Consider the following 17,021-nt stretch of genomic DNA (forward strand, 5'->3'; position numbering starts at 1 on the left):
CGGTTATGAGCTTTGATATATATTTGTACGAGTAAGCAGTACTCCATAGATCAGTGCACAATGAAGGGCTCGTATATAAAACTTAATGCGCCTGAAAAGATCAAAGGAGAGGAGGACGAAGAGATATTTTTAAGGAAAATATATTATCAGCACCATATAGCTGGATGGTATCATGTAATATTACTAGACAAAAGTTTATCGTAGACGTGCTAGCTTACTCATACGCCACCATCCGAGCTACTAGTGGCGCCGGCGAATACATAACGGACCAATTAACTGCCATTACTAAGGAACTACTCTCCGTTTCAAAATGTTTGACACCGTTGACTTTTTAGTACGTGTTTAACCATTAGTCTTATTTAAAAAATTTAAGTAATTATTTATTCTTTTCATATCATTTGATTCATTGTTAAATATACTTTCACGTACACATATAGTTTTACATATTTCACAAATTTTTTTAATAGAACGAATGGTCAAACATATGCTAAAAAGTCAACGGTGTCAAACATTTTAAAACGGAGAGAGTAGTATATAAAAAGTATAAGACGCAATTATGCAGCGAACCAGTATAAATATGCCCGTGAAGCGTGCCACTCCACCTTATAGCAGCACACACAATCAAATTAAATTGCGAGCTAACAAAGGCCACTTCGTTAGCATAGCTAGCTGCTAGTTAGCTAGCTCTGGTGTAATTGAGATCTTGCAGCACACGACTATCGTAGTTTAGTCATGGGAAGAGGCTTCTGTGCAAGCAGCTTTGTGGCAGTAGGGCTTGTTGTTCTTGTGTGTTCAGCGGCAGCAGCTGCTGCTGAGACCCATGTCGTGGGAGACTCCAAGGGATGGGGCTTCTCCGTCGCGTATGACAGCTGGGCCAGTGGGAAGGCTTTCGCCGCCGGCGACACACTTGGTATATATATAGCTATATATATGTATATCGACTGATCCTCTGTCTCTACACCCCAGAAACGAAAACGTAAACGAAATCAACGAAAGAACCACGGATTATTACTCTCTGGCTGCTCTCTGATATGTGCAGGAACTAGCTAGTGACATATATATCGGTGCTATTTATATAACCGGCTTCTTTATAATCAATCTGCAGATGCAAGAGAATTAGTTTAATCCGCTAGCTTCGCTTGCGCATGTGCAGTGTTCAACTACCAGGCGGGCGTGCATAACGTGGTGGCGGCGAGCGCGGCGGAGTACCGGAGCTGCAAGGTGCGCAACTCGGCGGACGCGGCGGCCACGGCGGCCGGGAGCGCCAAGCTCGACCTCAAGAAGGGCGTCAACTACTTCATCTGCGGCGTCCCAGGCCACTGCGCCACCGGGATGAAGCTCCGTGTCGTCGCCAACTAATATTTATTAACGTAATTCCCCTTTGCAGAGACCAAATAAATATGCACCCACCGGCCTTACTTTGTTCAGGGGATTAATATGTATCCGTGTATCTGAGTGTGTATTGCTAGTAGTCTTCATCAGCTGCATGCTGCAATGCGCCTACTACGGTCCTAGCTCCTAATAATTTCTGGTTTTCTAGAATATACTAAGCCCTAAATAACCAACTTGGCTATCAACAGTGACGTGTACTCGTGTTAATTTAAAACAAGTACTATACTATACAATAAATATTCTCCACTTATTGCTGCATCGCATATCACTCTGAACCTGTGGTGCTATAGATTTTACTCCCTCCGTCCCGATAGAAATGTAGCCTAATACATATGTAATATATTCTAAAATTATAGCTCACATCAGTACCAGGTTACATTTATAATAGAACGGAGAGAGTAATAATTACAACATGACGGCACGACTTAAATTATAGCATAATACGATTGGATTTGTTTAGAAGTCTTTGCCAAGTTGTTACTTTACGTGCATCTACGAAACCAATTCATCTATACGAAAACACTTTGAAGTGTTTCTATAAACAATCAAAATACTCGTGCTTTGCAACCAGACGAAGTGAGCGATCAGATATGAAGTGGAATAGAATAAAGCGATGCGGAAGGCAAGGAGACAATGGGCACAAAATTCAAGCAAAAAAGCTTGAATAGCAGGTTATGCGTTTTTTTTCAGGTATTCCAGTGCAGGTTATGGATGTTTTGCTTTTCGATCCTTTAGGTTAACTTTGATACTCGAAATAGTAATGAAGAGTGGGACAACTTATCTGGAATTGACGTAGACGCACTAAAGTATTCGCTTAACCATCCTATGTTTACCGGTTTTATAGGCCGCGCAACAAAGAAAAGAAAGGCCCATGTAGCCCTCATAGAGATGGAATAAGTCCAGTTTGACTCCCTAAAAGTGAACCAAATCTAATACATGACCCTAAACCGTAAAATCGGATATCTCAACCCCCGAACTTTCGAAACTGGTGCAATTTGACTCCCTTGATGGTTTTTGAAGGGCGGTTTTGCTGACGTGGCACCTATGTGGTGGTATTGACCGGGTCTTCTTTACACATGGCGTTAACGTGGTGCTTAAGTGGCATTAGAATTAAAAAAATAATGCATTTATCATTCACACAAAGGATGACATCTGGGACCCATTGACATGTGGGGCTCACATGTCATCCTCTCTCCTCCCCTTCTTCCTCCTCGCTCTCTTTCCCTTCTCTCATTCTCTCCCTCAGCCAATCTCTTCACCACTGGAGTGGCAGTGGGGACGGCGGCTGTGGACGGTCGTTATCGATCAGTTTCGACCGTCAATATTACTAAAATAGAGGAGAACTAGTGATGCTTGCAATGCATATATCTGTTAGAATAATAATATTCCACTAGTATTAGGTATACTAACCTTTTGCAGAGAATGACAATAAAGTGGAGGAGAATCGACATCAACACAGATGATAAATCAATCGGACGATGTCGAGAACCAGACTTATGTATGAATGGGCCAAGAACTCAGAAATAACACGACACATTGGGCCAAAATTCACAAGTCTACAGAGGAGGACAACAAAGGAGGCCGCCAGCCGAAGATGGGCTGGGTTGGGCCAACCCATTGCCGAACCTCCCGTGGCGCTGATGGAAGCAGGGTTTGGATGGACGGCTGGGATTGATCCCCAATGACGGTTGGAGGGTATTACCGACCATTCCAACCGTCACAACCGTCATTACCTGCCTATTTAAGGAGCTCCTCTTCTCACTTCACTCACACACCTCAAGCAAAAGCTCTCTCATTTCTCTCTAGTTAGTTTAGTATTATCTAGCTGGTGGAATAGGAATAGAGTAGAAATCAGGAGTTCGGAAGCCTTCGGAAGAGTTCGGGTATGGCTCTAGTAGCTTTTCTCTTCTCTTTTGTAAGCTTTATACTTTTATTAGAATACTCTTCTATATACATTTCTGGTATTGAAATACTTTCCGAGTATATGAATGCCTACTTTACATTATGTTCCTGTTATACTGAACATAAGGCTAGCTTATCTAGGAGATGCTTTGGTGCGGTTTACATATGCAATTACTCTATGTCATGACAATAATATTAGAGTATTATATGGTAGTTTAGACGTGGTGTCTAGACTACGGGATATCATTATTTGGGGTTATATATTGCAGATGAGAGGTGGGCCGCTGATGGTGACAGCTCAGTACGGGTATTCCTCCGCGCCGGTATGTAATCCTAAGTTAATTCCCTGGGGAGGGTATTCCTCCGTATTTAGCCCCGATTGTATGGTCATGACGGGCTGTCGTAAGGAACTCGGCAGTCAGGGGTGGCTTCTCGAAGTACCAGGAGGGCATCCGATAGAGGGTATTAGCTAGTATATCAATTAACTAGAGTGTATGTATACTATGTATATTAGAAGTATAGGAATAGATTTTCTTTCTCTTTTCTTTCCACTTAACTTAGGTAATATATTATGAGAATGAGTAGTTAATGCTTGTGTGTCACTCTACTCTTGGATTATCTTAACCCCTGCTTAGAATATGATTATCACAAGTAATATATAAATTATTAGTCAAGTGCTCTCTACATATCTTCCCACGGGATAAAATAAATACGATACCCTTGGAATACTCTCGGGTGAAATGCTACAATGGTATATCCGTGCGCTTGCGGATGAACTTTGTAACCATAATATACCAGAAGTATTTCTGCGTCAGTGTTGGAAAATATATTTCTAGTAATGTCATTAAGAAATACCAACAATCATTTCTGGCGCCGTTGCCGGGGAAGATTCATAATAGAGATTACCTGAACTAATACTTTATATTTACCTCTGTATAATCATTTTCTTTTGCAGCCTAACCTTGTTTGTTTTCACTTTTTGTTGTGAAAACAGGGTAGTGCATGACTGGTTTCAACTTGCCGGAAAACTTCAAAGAAAATCCAGAAACTTTCTTCCGGAGCGTCAGGCCGCAAGTCGCTGCTCCGTAGAAAACTCTACCGAGAGAGAAACCAGCCGTACCAGCGCTACCAACCTTCAAGACTATGGCTAACAAGACTCTCCGCGAGTTCATTGCTCCCTCTGCTGACAATGTGGCCATTGGGCTGCAGATCAACATGGGAGACGGGGATTTCGACTTGAAGTCCATCCTCATCACGATGGCGCAGGCTAGCCCGTTCTGTGGCAAGCCTTATGAGGATGCCAATGCTCATCTGCAACAGTTCCTGGAGATCTGTAGCACGTACACCATCAAGGGCGTCAGTCCGGACGCCGTCAGGCTGCGGCTGTTTCCGTTCTCCCTCCTCGGGAGAGCAAAGCAGTGGTTCTATGCCAACCGTGCTGCTGTCAATACTTGGGACAAATGCTCTATGGCATTCCTCTCAAAATTCTTCCCGATGAGCAAAACCAATGCCTTTCGTGGAAAGATTTCAAGTTTCCAGCAGACAAGGGACGAGTCTATTCTGGAAGCTTGGGAACGATTGTAGGAGTACGTAGCCACCTGTTCTCATCATGGGATGGACGACTGGCTGATCCTGCAGAATTTTTATAATGGACTCACCCCGATGTCCCGCGGCAGAATTTTTAAACGCGCAGCTGGAGGAGCTTTCTTCTCTAAAACAGTTCAAGGAACTGTTGATTTAGCAGAGAAGATGGTTTCCAATATGGGTTGGAGCGAGGAACGACTCCAGACCCATCAGCGAGGTATGCACACCGTCAAAGAGACGGAATTACTTGCTGCCAATCTCGACCTCCTCATGAGGCGATCGGACGATCACGAGAAACGGCCACAAGGCACCATCAAGGCCTTGGACTCTCACGTCACGTGTGATGTCTGCGGCGGCACGGGTCATTCTGGGAATGACTGCCCGGAAACCCGTGAGGAGGCGATGTATATGGGCAACAACAACGGGTACCGTCCACAAGGAGGTCAGGGGTGGAATCAACCACGTCCATATTATCAAGGAGGTAACAACAACGGTAACTTTTCTAACCAGCCCTCCTTGAAGGATCTAGTTTTTGCGCAGGTTAAAACCACCGATGCGCTAAACAAAAAGCTTGCTGCCAATGACAGGATCCTAGAAAACATAAATGTCAAGTTAGATGGCTTTGCTTCTACTTTTCAAAATTAGCTGAGCTTTAACAAAATGATAGAAACCCAGCTAGCTTAGTTGGCATCCTTAGTCCCGACAAACGAAACTGGAAGGATTCCGGGGCAACCCGACTCCTCCTTTGAAAATGTTAAGGCGATCACGACGAGGGGAGGTAAGTCCACTCGTGATCCGCCGTATCCTAACCCTGCAGAAGCTAATGGGATTGCAAAAGAAGCGCTATCTAATGACTCGGCTGACAAAGAGGTTCAGCCAGAAAAGACAGTGCCGCAGGAGTACTGTGACACACGGTTGCTGCCGTTTCCTCAACGGAGTAGGAAACCATCAGTGGACGAGCAATTCACTCGTTTTGTTGAAGTAATCCAGAAGATCCACATCAACGTGCCGTTGTTGGATGCTATGCAAGTGCCAACATACGCCCGTTATCTCAAGGACATACTCAACAACAAGAGACCGCTCCCAACAACAGAGGTGGTCAAGCTGATGGAACAAGGCAGCAACGTGATACTCCACAAGCTCCCGGAGAAGAAGAAAGATCCGGGGTGTCCAACGACCACCTGCTCGATCGGGGCACAAATTTGAGGGATCTCTTCCCCAAGCCGGAAAACTTGGATTGTTTGGTGGATCAGTTCTACACTCAGGAGATGGACAGTCTTATTAAGGTCATTCCATCAGACAAAGCACCTGGACCTGATGGGTTTAATGGGTTCTTTCTTAAGAAATGTTGGCAAATCATATCACAGGACTTTTACAGGTTAGCAGCTCACTTTCATGCTTGCTATACTGATCTGCAGCCGCTGAACATGTCTTACATAACCTTAGTGCCAAAAAAGTCCTCTCCAGAAATAGTCAATGATTACAGGCCAATTTCACTGATGGGCATCAGCTTAAAGTTTATAACCAAATTTATGGCAGATAGGTTACAGAGTGTAATGCCCAAACTGGTTCATGAAAACCAATATGGTTTTATCAAAGGCAGAACAATTCAAGACTGTTTAGCATGGTCTTTTGAATATATTCATCAATGCCAACAGTCAAAAATTATATTGCTAAAGCTTGACTTGGAGAAAGCATTTGATTCTATAGAGCACTCCACCTTTATATCCATTATGAAATGTATAGGGTTTCCTGAAAAATGGCTGCAGTGGATACAGATGATTTTTTCTTCAGCACATTCTTCAGTACTATGTAATAGGGTACCTGGAAACTCTTTTAAATGCAAAAGGGGGGTTAGGCAAGGAGATCCACTCTCACCACTGCTTTCTGTTCTTGGTGCTGAATTGCTGCAGAGAATAGTTAACAAAGCTTGCTCCTTAGGTCTGTTGACCAAGCCAATTAATGAACTTGATGAGAAGGGTTTCCCAGTAATACAATATGTTGATGACACTTTAATTCTTCTCAAAGCTTCGCAGAGAGAGGTGTTCTGTTTCAAGGCATGGTTGAATTCTTTTGCACACTCTACTGGCCTCAAAGTGAATTACTATAAGTCCTGTCTCTACCCAATCAATTTATCTCATGAGAATGCAGTGTTTTTTGCTGGTCTGCTTCGGTGCAACATAGGCACAATGCCTTTTACTTATTTGGGTTTGACAATGGGAACAACTAGGCCAAGGGTAGTGGACTTTGCACCCTTGGTAGACAGGGTAGAAAGAAGATTAACAGCAAGCTCACAATTTCTGCCACAAGGTGGAAGACTCACATTGATAAACTCTGTGCTTTCCTCAATCCCATCATACTACATGTGTTCTTTGCAGCTGCCTATTTCAGTGGTAAAAGCTATTGACACTGCAAGGAAAAATTGCCTTTGGAGGGGAAACAATCCAACTTCAACCAGAAGATCTCTAGCCTCTTGGGATCTAGTGGGCAGACCAAAGGATAAAGGTGGACTAGGAGTCATCAATCTAAGGGTTCAGAATATAGCGCTTCTACTTAAACATCTAGTCAAATTTTACAAAGGACATGATCTGCCGTGGGTTCAACTAATATGGAACTCATATTATAAGTCCAAAGTGCTACATTTAGTTTGGAATAAAGGATCCTTTTGGTGGAGGGATATAGTGGCTTTGACTGATGTTTTCAGGGGAATCTCAAACTGCCGTATCAGGACTAGATCCTCAGTTCTTTTCTAGGATGACATTTGGAATGATAAGATAAGGAGCAATGCTTTTCCATCATTATATATGGTTGCCTTAGATAAAACTCTCTCTGTTAAGCAAATGGGTTCTACTCCTCTTGAGGATTGTTTTTTACTACCTCTGAGCACCCAGGCTTATGGAGAATTCACTGTCTTAGAAGAGGAATGGTCTTCTCTCTCTTTGCAGAACGGTAATGGTGATGAATGGTCTTTCATCAGGAACCCTGACAAATACACAGCTAAGAGGTTTTATAAGCTCACATACTCAAATGTGGATGTGCCGAGGCCTTTTGTCTAGATCTGGAAAACAAATGTGTAATGAAGATTAAGGTTTTTGCTTGGCTTTTATTCAGAGACAGACTTAACACAAGAGATATGCTGGATATGCGACATTGTGCAAAGGAAAACGATGACCTCACTTGTGAATTATGCCGGAATAATATCAGAGAGACAAGAGCACATCTTTTTTTCTTCTGCCCTTTCAGTCAACTTTGCTGGCAGCATTTGGGAATTACATGGAATCCTGACCTAGAATTTTTTCAGATGGTGGTTTTGGCTCGCATTCAGTTCAATCAGAGAGGTCATTGCTGCTTGGCACATTTGGAAGCAAAGGAATGGGAAAATTTTTCGCAATGAGCTTCCCTCGTTGAGTTCTTGGAGGGCTTTATTCAAAGCCGAGGTTCTTCTACATTTGTGCAGAATGAAAGATCCACTAAAACAGATTGTTTTTGATTGGTTAAAAACAGTGTGATACTTTGATTTTTTTTTGATTTTATCCTGTAATTTGTAAATAACCTTTTCAATTTATAAAATTACACTGCGAGGCAAAGTCCTGGCTGTATTTCCAGTGAAAAAAAAAAGTTTGACCAGGCCTTGTGCGACCTTGGAGCCAGTGTCAGCGTCATGCCAAAAGACGTCTTCGACAAGCTCAACTTCACGGTGTTGGCGCCAACACCAATGCCCCTTCAATTGGCTAACTCGTCAGTCCGTTACCCGGCAGAGATAGCGGAGGATGTGCCAGTCAAGATACGGGATTTCTTCATCCCGGTTGACTTTGTGGTGCTGGACATGGACATGGGAAAAGAGACGCCGCTCATCCTGGGTGTCACGCCCTGAAAATCGCCTAAATTAATAATCCATATTTTAAATCATTTTTAGAAATTATTTTAAAAGCCTTCAAGTTAAACTCTAATAATCTAGGAAAAATTTCAGCATAAAATTGAGCTAGACAAAATTTCATTAAATACTTTGCTTGTTTATCTATTTTCTAGATTTTTCTTGGAATTATTTGAGCAAGGAAAGTATTTTAATAAATGAAACATCATTTCACGAATTATTTTAATTGGAAAAGTTTTTAAAACCCTCTCCTAAGCCGTTGGGCCGAATTATCTCTCTCCCCGCGCGAGGCCAAGCCAGCCCAAGCCGGCCCAAGTCTAGTCGCCGCCCCCTCCTCCTCTAGCCACCGACATGTGGGGCCCACATGTCAGAGCCTTCCCCTACCTCCAGCCGGCTGGCTAAGCCGAGCCCGAGCCGCCACTTGCGCCGCCAAATCCACCTCACCCGGTCGCCCTAGAGTCCGATTAGTTGAGGGGAAATCATCCCCTCCTTATCCTCTTCCTTTCCCCTAAGGTTTCGGAGAGCAATTTCGCCCGGATAAACCAAATCGAGTTCGTTTGAGTTTATCTCTCCAAACTAACCTGAAGATTTTCCGGCTTCGATTCCTCTCGGTTGGAGTCCGATCTCTCCAATCCAAGCCTATAAATAGCACCCCCTAGTCGTCCTCTTCCGTTTGCCTCTTGTCTCAAGCAAAACCGTCGCCCGTAGCGCCGCCGTCACGTCGCCATAGCCGCCGCCGCTGCCGTCGGCCGTTCAGCCGCGCCGCGTCGCCGCCCGCCTCTTGTCGCCGCCGTCGGGTGCGTGCGGAGGAGGAGAACCCCAGCCGCCCCTTCGCCGCCGTCGCCGGTCGCCGGAGCGTCGTCGCCGCCGCCGACCCGAGCCGCGCCGCCTTAGGACCTCGTCACCGGCCGTCGTTCGTCGTCGTCCGTCGTGTTTCCTTGTACCGGTGAGTTCGCGTCGTCGCCCTCTACGCGTAGATGTCCTCCGTTTGCCCGGCCGACCTCTCTAGCGCCGGTGAAGCCGTCGCTCGCGTCATGCCGGCGGTGATGATGTCATCATGACGTCATATTTCCATTTTTCTCGGTTTTCTTTATTAGATGCAAATCGATTAAACTTCAGAAATTCATAACTAAATCATCGTAGCTCTGATTTGAGTGGTTCAAGTTGCTAAATTTTTCTAAAATCAAGATCTACATGTTAAAAATATCCACATGTACTGTTTATGCTTGTTTTTGTACTGTTTTGTTGATCTTGTTCTTTTGCTTTAGTTTTCGACGTTCATGAGGAGAGCGTTTTCGTTTAGGAAGGTTCAGAAGTGTTTGCGGAAGCTCAAGGCAAGTCACACAGACCCCAAACAACCCTTTGAGCATGTTGAACCCATTTAAAGCTAATGTTTTATTTCAACTTATGCAATATTTTAGAATGTCATCGGGTGGTGAGCCTTTCCTAATTAATTAATGGCCGAAGATGACTTTATTTTCCTATGGGTTATAATTTGATTAGCTTGGACCTTATATATTGGATTGGTTCAGCTAGATGCTATATGTATAATTGCTTAGCCATGCTTAGAAACATTAGCTCACTAATGGGATGTATTATACTACATTATTATTCATGGTTATATTTAATGGTAGCTCACGATGGTTAATCGTGTTATGTTAATTAATTGATAATTAAAACCTGATTAAAGGTGGGCTGTGAGCATATGGTTTTGATGGTTGTGCTCGTGACAATTAAGGACCGGTTCGCGAGCCACTGTTGTGAAACATTTACCGTGCCAACCACAAGCCAGCGTGGGCAACGGCTTTATCTTTTGTATAGCATGATTCATTATGGTGTGCCAGACTGTGAAGCGGCGAGAAGTCCGTTGGGGTGGAAAGACCAAAATCGAAATGAATGGAAGATGCCTCTGGAACTTTTTGGTTATTTTGGGTCCGGACGAACGTAAGTTGAGATCCGAACCCTTGGGACCTTCTTCAACCCCAGGATGTGATGAGTCGACATCGAGGTGCCAAACGACTCCGTCGATAAGAGCTCTTGGGACTCATCAGCCTGTTATCCCTCGCTGGGGAGTCCATTGCCTCTGGTTTTGAGGGGGAGATTATGTCCAGGAATGGTGCACTGTGGTGAGTTGTGTTCTGCGAGGGGTATTGTCAGAGTTCCTTTCCAGGGTAACATGGTGGTACTAAGGCGCATGGTGACATGTTGTGGAGTTGTGTCTTGTGGGTACAGTGGTACACCTCTGATCAGAGTAAAACTATTCGAATAGCCGTGTCTGCGGTTATGGGTGAGTTTAACAATGTTTTTCGTGATTAGCCCCACACTATTCATTAATGATAATATTGTGTTAATTAATTTGACTCCTGGTTTGGAATGGTATATTCCTGGTATGGAGGTTTGATTTGTACAACCGGGGTTGGTTGTTCAGATGAGGTTGGGCCTATGCAGCACGGGTGTGTTGTATAGTGTTTATTTAATACTGATTAATTATTCAACTATTTTACTATTCTCTAAAATATTTATTAAATGCTGTTTATGCAAAAGAGCTTTACTATGCCATCCTGTGCACTTGCATATTTGCTGTGTGGCTTGTTGAGTATGTCATATGCTCATTCTTGTACCATTCATTTATCAGTGGAGGAGTACTTCAGTGAAGGTGATGATCTGGAGGATTAGGCTTTGTCCGGGTTGAGTTGCTTGTGGAGTGGAGTCGCCATCGCTGTTCCGTATTTTGTTTTATTTCCGCTGCGTAGAATTTTATTCTTTGAGAGGAACTATCTACCTCTGTAATAATTTGCTATTTTGCGAGTATTAATTAGTTGTTTAATAGTACTCTATTATCAATTTGTTATTGTGTGCTTCGGTTGATTCCTGGACGAGGATTTAACACACATGTAAGCATTTGGAATTTTGGATAGAAATTCCGGGCGTGACAAGTTGGTATGAGAGCCACCTTGACCGTAGGACAAGCCAAATGGTAAACCTTAAGTAGCCTTCAAAATATTTTGAAAAAATAGGACTGCTCTTCTCTATTCTCTTACAAAGTAATTAAGTTGGCAACACATGCAAGGTTATGCACAAAAATTTATTAAATTCTACTTTTCAAAACAAAAAGCTGTTATTTTCTAATTTTTTCTTTTTCCTTTACTGTTCAGGGTATTAGTTAGTTTTCTGAATTTCATTGATTAGTCGGCACTGTACATCAATTATGGTATCGATTCAATCAAGATAGCACTAGTACTACTCATCCCTCTTAATGGTGACACTGTACCGTGCTTATAGTAGATCTTAAGTATTTTAGTTTTATTTTATTCATTTGTCTAAAATTATTTGTCTCTGTCCAAAGCAGATTTAATTTCCAATCAAAAAGAAAAAAAATATTTGTTTAGTTCTGTATGTTTCTTTTCTTTTATTTTCTTCCTTTTTGGGTCAAATCAATTGAGTCTAGTTTGTGCAGTTAACTTAAAAATATGCATTAATTCCTCCTTTCTATGTTTCTTTAGATGCCGCCCCATCCACCGAAAAACTTGATCAAGGTGCTAGGATTCGTCAGGGAGCTGAGGTTGATGGCATTTGAAGTAGGCTATGAGGTTGCTCCCGAATATCGCCAAATTCCCCATGACCCCAACGAGGAGAAGTGTCGTGTTCGCGTGACGTTGGCTAGTGATCGTGAAGACCTTCCGTCGATAAAGTTTGAAGCTGGGGGAAGAAAGTACAGCCATGCTTGTCAGGAAGCAGCCTTGGTGGCCATTAGAGAGCTGCGTCATCGCTTTGATGAGGAGTTAGAGTCATCAGCTTTCCAGTATCATCCACACAAGCCTCATGGTCAAGACTATGTAACTTACAACAGTCCTGAAGGTGAAGATAGTGCCACTCTGACGCATGTTGTGTATATGCTTAGCGCCTTGGATGCAGTAGGTGCGGAGCGGGAGAAAGCAGCTCATGATAGGGAAAACTGGAACCGTGGCAGGGTTTGCAAGTTGGAGAGCAAGGTGTACCGTCTACAGAAGGAATTAGCTGAGCTTAAGGGAGAAGCACCACCACCAGCACCCAAGCTTCACCTCACTGCAAGAAAGAGAACCTGTCCACCACCTCGTCTCCAGTTAGCTTCGAAGACTCGTGTGGTGGGAGACGCTGTGCCTGATCATGCTGAACCTGTCATCCATGTCTTAAGTGATGAGGAAGAAGAGGAAGACCTAGAAGAAAGAGAGCCAGCTTCTCCAAAGGAAGAAGGTCCATCTCTTCGTTCCGACGCAAGGCGGGATTAGTTGCCTAGTTAGACCGTTGCCGTAGTTCGCTGTGTTAGTTTGCTTTCTTAAGTTTGTTTGTATGTGTGTGGGGTTTAGCATGTTGCTTACATCATTGGTGGGATGTAACTACATGGGTTTAGTTCTTTTGCTTGTCAGAGAGTAAGTTAGTTGGTGAGATAGTGTTAATGCAATTTAAATGTAATCATACACAGTTAAGAGCAATATAGAATTTAAATTAATTAAAGTTCTTCGTTCTAAGGGTATCTCTCTGTCGTTCTTTCCTCTTGCCCGTGCTTTTCTTCAGATGGTGAACACCCGCACTGGAAGTGGAAGTGGAAGTGGAAGTGGAAGTGGTCACAATGAAGGAGATCCCATGCTTGCCCAAGTTTTGGCCCAGCAAACTCAGTTGATTAATTTGTTAGTGCAGCAAGCGCAGAACCAGCAGGCAAACAACCACAATCAACCACCACCTCCACAGAACAAGTTGGCAGATTTTCTACGTGTGAGACCAGCTACTTTCTCAAGTACCACTAACCCAGTAGAGGCAGGTGATTGGCTGCATGCTGTTGAAAAGAAGTTAGATTTGATTCAGTGCACCGAGCAAGAGAAGGTTTCTTTTGCTTCGCATCAGTTGCATGGTCCTGCTGCTGAGTGGTGGGATCATTTTCGCCAAAACAGAGCTGAGGGAGATCCTATCACTTGGCAGGAGTTTACTGCTGCTTTCAAGAAGACACATATACCATTAGGGGTTGTGGCCCTGAAGAAGAGAGAGTTTAGGGCACTCAACCAGGGGTCCCGTTCTGTCACAGAGTACCTCCATGATTTTAATCACTTAGCTCGTTATGCCCCAAAAGATGTTCGCACTGATGAAGAACGTCAGGAGAAGTTTTTAGAGGGACTGAATGATGAGTTGTCTTATGCATTGATGTCTACGGATTACCAGGATTTCCAGCAGTTGGTGGACAAGGCGATTCGCTAAGAAGACAAGTATAATAGGATGGAACAGAAGAAGCGTAGGGCTGCTCAATTCAAGGCTCAACAGGGTAGTAGCCAGAGGCCGCGTATTGCTTTGGGACCTCAAGCTGCACCGTACCCACAGGGAGGATTCTCTTCAGTTACTCGCCCTCAACACCAGTTCTACAACAACAACACTGGTAATCGCAGCAACGATAATCGTAATGTGGTCGCTCGTCCTATAGCAGCTCCAACTCAGAATCAACCTATCAGGAAGGAACAGGGAAGCAAGCCAGGGGTGTGCTTCAATTGTGGCGATCCAGGACATTATGCTGATAAGTGTCCAAAGCCTCGACGTGTGAACAATGCTCTGGTCCAGAACAACTCCAATGCTCCAGCACCGAAGGCTCGTGTTAATCATGTTGCAGCTACAGAAGCCCAGAATGCACCTGATGTGGTTTTGGGTACGTTTCCTGTTAACTCTATACCCGCATCTGTGCTTTTTGATTCGGGTGCTACACATTCCTTTTTGTCTAAAAGTTTCACAAGCAATCATGGGATGGAAGTTATTAGTCTTGGGAGACCTTTACTAGTTAATATCCCAGGCAATCAAGTATCTTCAACGCAGTACTGTCTTTCCGTTACTATAGAAATAGAAGAAATTCCTTTCCCATCCTCGCTTATCTTGCTAGAATCCAAAGACTTGGATGTTATCTTAGGGATGGATTGGTTATCCCGTCACAAAGGAGTTATAGATTGTGCCAACCGTAAGGTGACTTTAAGAAGTAGCAATGGGGAAACAGTGTCTTTCTTTGTGTCATCCCCTAAATCTCATGGTCTGACATTAAATCAAGTTGCTTTGCAAGAGATCCCAATAGTACGAGACTATCCAGATATGTTCCCTGAGGATTTGCCAGGTATGCCACCTAAGAGAGACATAGAGTTCCGGATAGACTTACTACCTGGAACCAACTCTATCCATAAGAGACCATACAGAATGGCAGCTAATGAGTTAGCAGAGGTAAAGAGACAGGTGGATGATTTGCTTCAGAAAGGATATATCAGACCCAGTACTTCGCCGTGGGGAGCACAGTCATCTTCGTGGAGAAGAAAGATCATACTCAAAGAATGTGTGTGGATTATCGTGCATTGAATGAGGTCACTATCAAGAATAAGTATCCTCTACCCAGGATTGATGATTTGTTTGATCAACTAGAAGGTGCTACAGTTTTCTCCAAGATAGATCTCCGTTCCGGATATCACCAACTTCGAATCCGTGAGGAGGATACACCAAAGACCGCCTTTACGACCCGGTATGGTTTGTTCGAATGTACCGTTATGTCGTTTGGACTCACTAATGCCCTGGCCTTTTTCATGAACTTGATGAACAAAGTGTTTATGGAATATCTGGATAAGTTTGTCGTGGTGTTTATTGATGACATGCTTATTTACTCCAAGACAAAAGAAGAGCATAAAGAGCATCTTCGTCTTGCTTTAGAGAAACTGCGTGAGCATCAGCTCTATGCCAAATTTAGTAAATGTAAATTTTGCTTGTCAGAAGTGAAGTTTCTTGGTCATGTCATCTCAGCTAGAGGAGTGGCCGTAGACCCAAGTAATGTGGAGTCTGTGCTAAATTGGAAACAACCCAAGACGGTTTCAGAGATTCGTAGTTTCCTCGGTCTTGCGGGGTACTACCGCAGGTTTATTGAGAACTTCTCAAAGATCGCCAGACCAATGACTCATCTGCTTTAGAAGGATGTGAAGTATAAGTGGACGGAAGAGTGTGAGCAAAGTTTCCGAGAACTGAAGAAAAGGCTAGTGACTGCGCCTGTGTTAGTCTTGCCTGATCCAAGGAAAGGTTTTCAAGTGTACTGTGATGCATCCCGACTTGGTTTGGGTTGTGTTTTGATGCAAGATGGGAAGGTGGTTGCCTATGCATCTAGGCAGTTACGCCCTCATGAGAATAACTACCCAATGCATGACCTAGAGTTGGCAGCTGTGGTTCATGCATTGAAGATGTGGCGTCATTATCTTTTTGGTAACCGTACGGAGATGTATACGGATCATAAAAGTTTGAAGTACATTTTCACTCAACCCGATTTGAACATGCGTCAGCGAAGATGGTTAGAGTTGATCAAGGATTATGATATGGAAATCCATTATCACCCAGGTAAAGCAAATGTTGTAGCGGATGCCCTCAGCAGGAAAAGCTACTGTAATATGTCAGAAGGACGGCATCTACCTTGGGAGTTATGCAAGGAATTTGAAAAGTTGAATTTGGTAATAGTCAGCAAAGGTTTTGTTGCCGCTTTAGAAGCTCAACCTACTCTGTTTGATCGAGTTAGAGAAGCTCAAGTGAATGATCTTGATATCCAAGAAATCAAAAAGAACATGAGAAGAGGAAAAGCCATCGGTTATGTGGAAGATGAGCAAGGAACTGTGTGGCTAGGAGAAAGAATTTGCGTACCCGATAATAAGGAGTTGAAGCTCATGAAACTTTGTATTCCATTCATCCTCGGAGCACTAAGATGTATCAAGACCTGAAGCAACAATTCTGGTGGGCCAGCATGCGACGAGAGATAGCAGAATATGTGGCTCTATGTGATGTGTGTCAGCGAGTCAAGGCGGAGCATCAGAAGCCAGCCGGTCTGCTGCAACCGTTGAAGATTCCAGAGTGGAAATGGGAGGAAATAGGAATGGACTTTATCACCGGTCTACCGAGAACGTCGGCAGGACATGATTCTATTTGGGTAGTGGTCGACAGGCTGACTAAAGTCGCTCATTTCATACCAGTCAAAACAACTTACACGGGAAATAAGCTCGCAGAGTTATATATGGCAAGAGTAGTATGTTTACATGGTGTTCCCAAGAAGATAGTGTTAGACAGAGGCAGCCAGTTTACTTCGAAGTTTTGGCAGAAACTACAAGAGATGGGTACTCGCTTGAATTTCAGTACGGCTTATCACCCTCAAACTGATGGTTAGACAGAAAGAGTGAATCAAATTTTAGAAGACATGTTGAGAGCCTGTGTTCTAGATTTTGGTGGAAGTTGGGATAAGAATCTG

General features: G+C 43.6%; 1 protein-coding gene and 1 non-coding gene across 2 annotated transcripts; one reads left to right on the forward strand and one right to left on the reverse strand.

Annotated features, from left to right (window-relative positions):
* The first annotated feature begins 614 nt into the window (after positions 1-614).
* Positions 615-1,691, forward strand: LOC127755462 (basic blue protein-like). The gene is made up of 2 exons (XM_052281140.1): positions 615-910; positions 1,154-1,691. Exons 1-2 carry the CDS (start codon positions 733-735, stop codon positions 1,357-1,359), a joined length of 384 nt encoding a protein of 127 aa, XP_052137100.1. The 5' UTR covers positions 615-732; the 3' UTR covers positions 1,360-1,691.
* Positions 1,692-4,803: 3,112 nt separating this feature from the next.
* LOC127756097 (small nucleolar RNA R71) lies at positions 4,804-4,910 on the reverse strand. The gene has a single exon (XR_008013139.1). It is a non-coding gene; the product is annotated as a small nucleolar RNA R71 (small nucleolar RNA).
* Between the last annotated feature and the right edge of the window lie 12,111 nt (positions 4,911-17,021).

Source organism: Oryza glaberrima, chromosome 11 (assembly GCF_000147395.1).
Source record: "Oryza glaberrima chromosome 11, OglaRS2, whole genome shotgun sequence".
In the NCBI taxonomy this organism is placed as follows: domain Eukaryota; kingdom Viridiplantae; phylum Streptophyta; class Magnoliopsida; order Poales; family Poaceae; genus Oryza; species Oryza glaberrima.

Excerpts from the sequence above, each read along its gene's own strand:
- LOC127755462 (XM_052281140.1), top strand. The coding sequence starts at position 733 with ATGGGAAGAGGCTTCTGTGCAAGCAGCTTTGTGGCAGTAGGGCTTGTT. Across the intron at positions 911-1,153 it reads CGCCGCCGGCGACACACTTG|TGTTCAACTACCAGGCGGGC; the intron begins GTATATATATAG and ends GCGCATGTGCAG.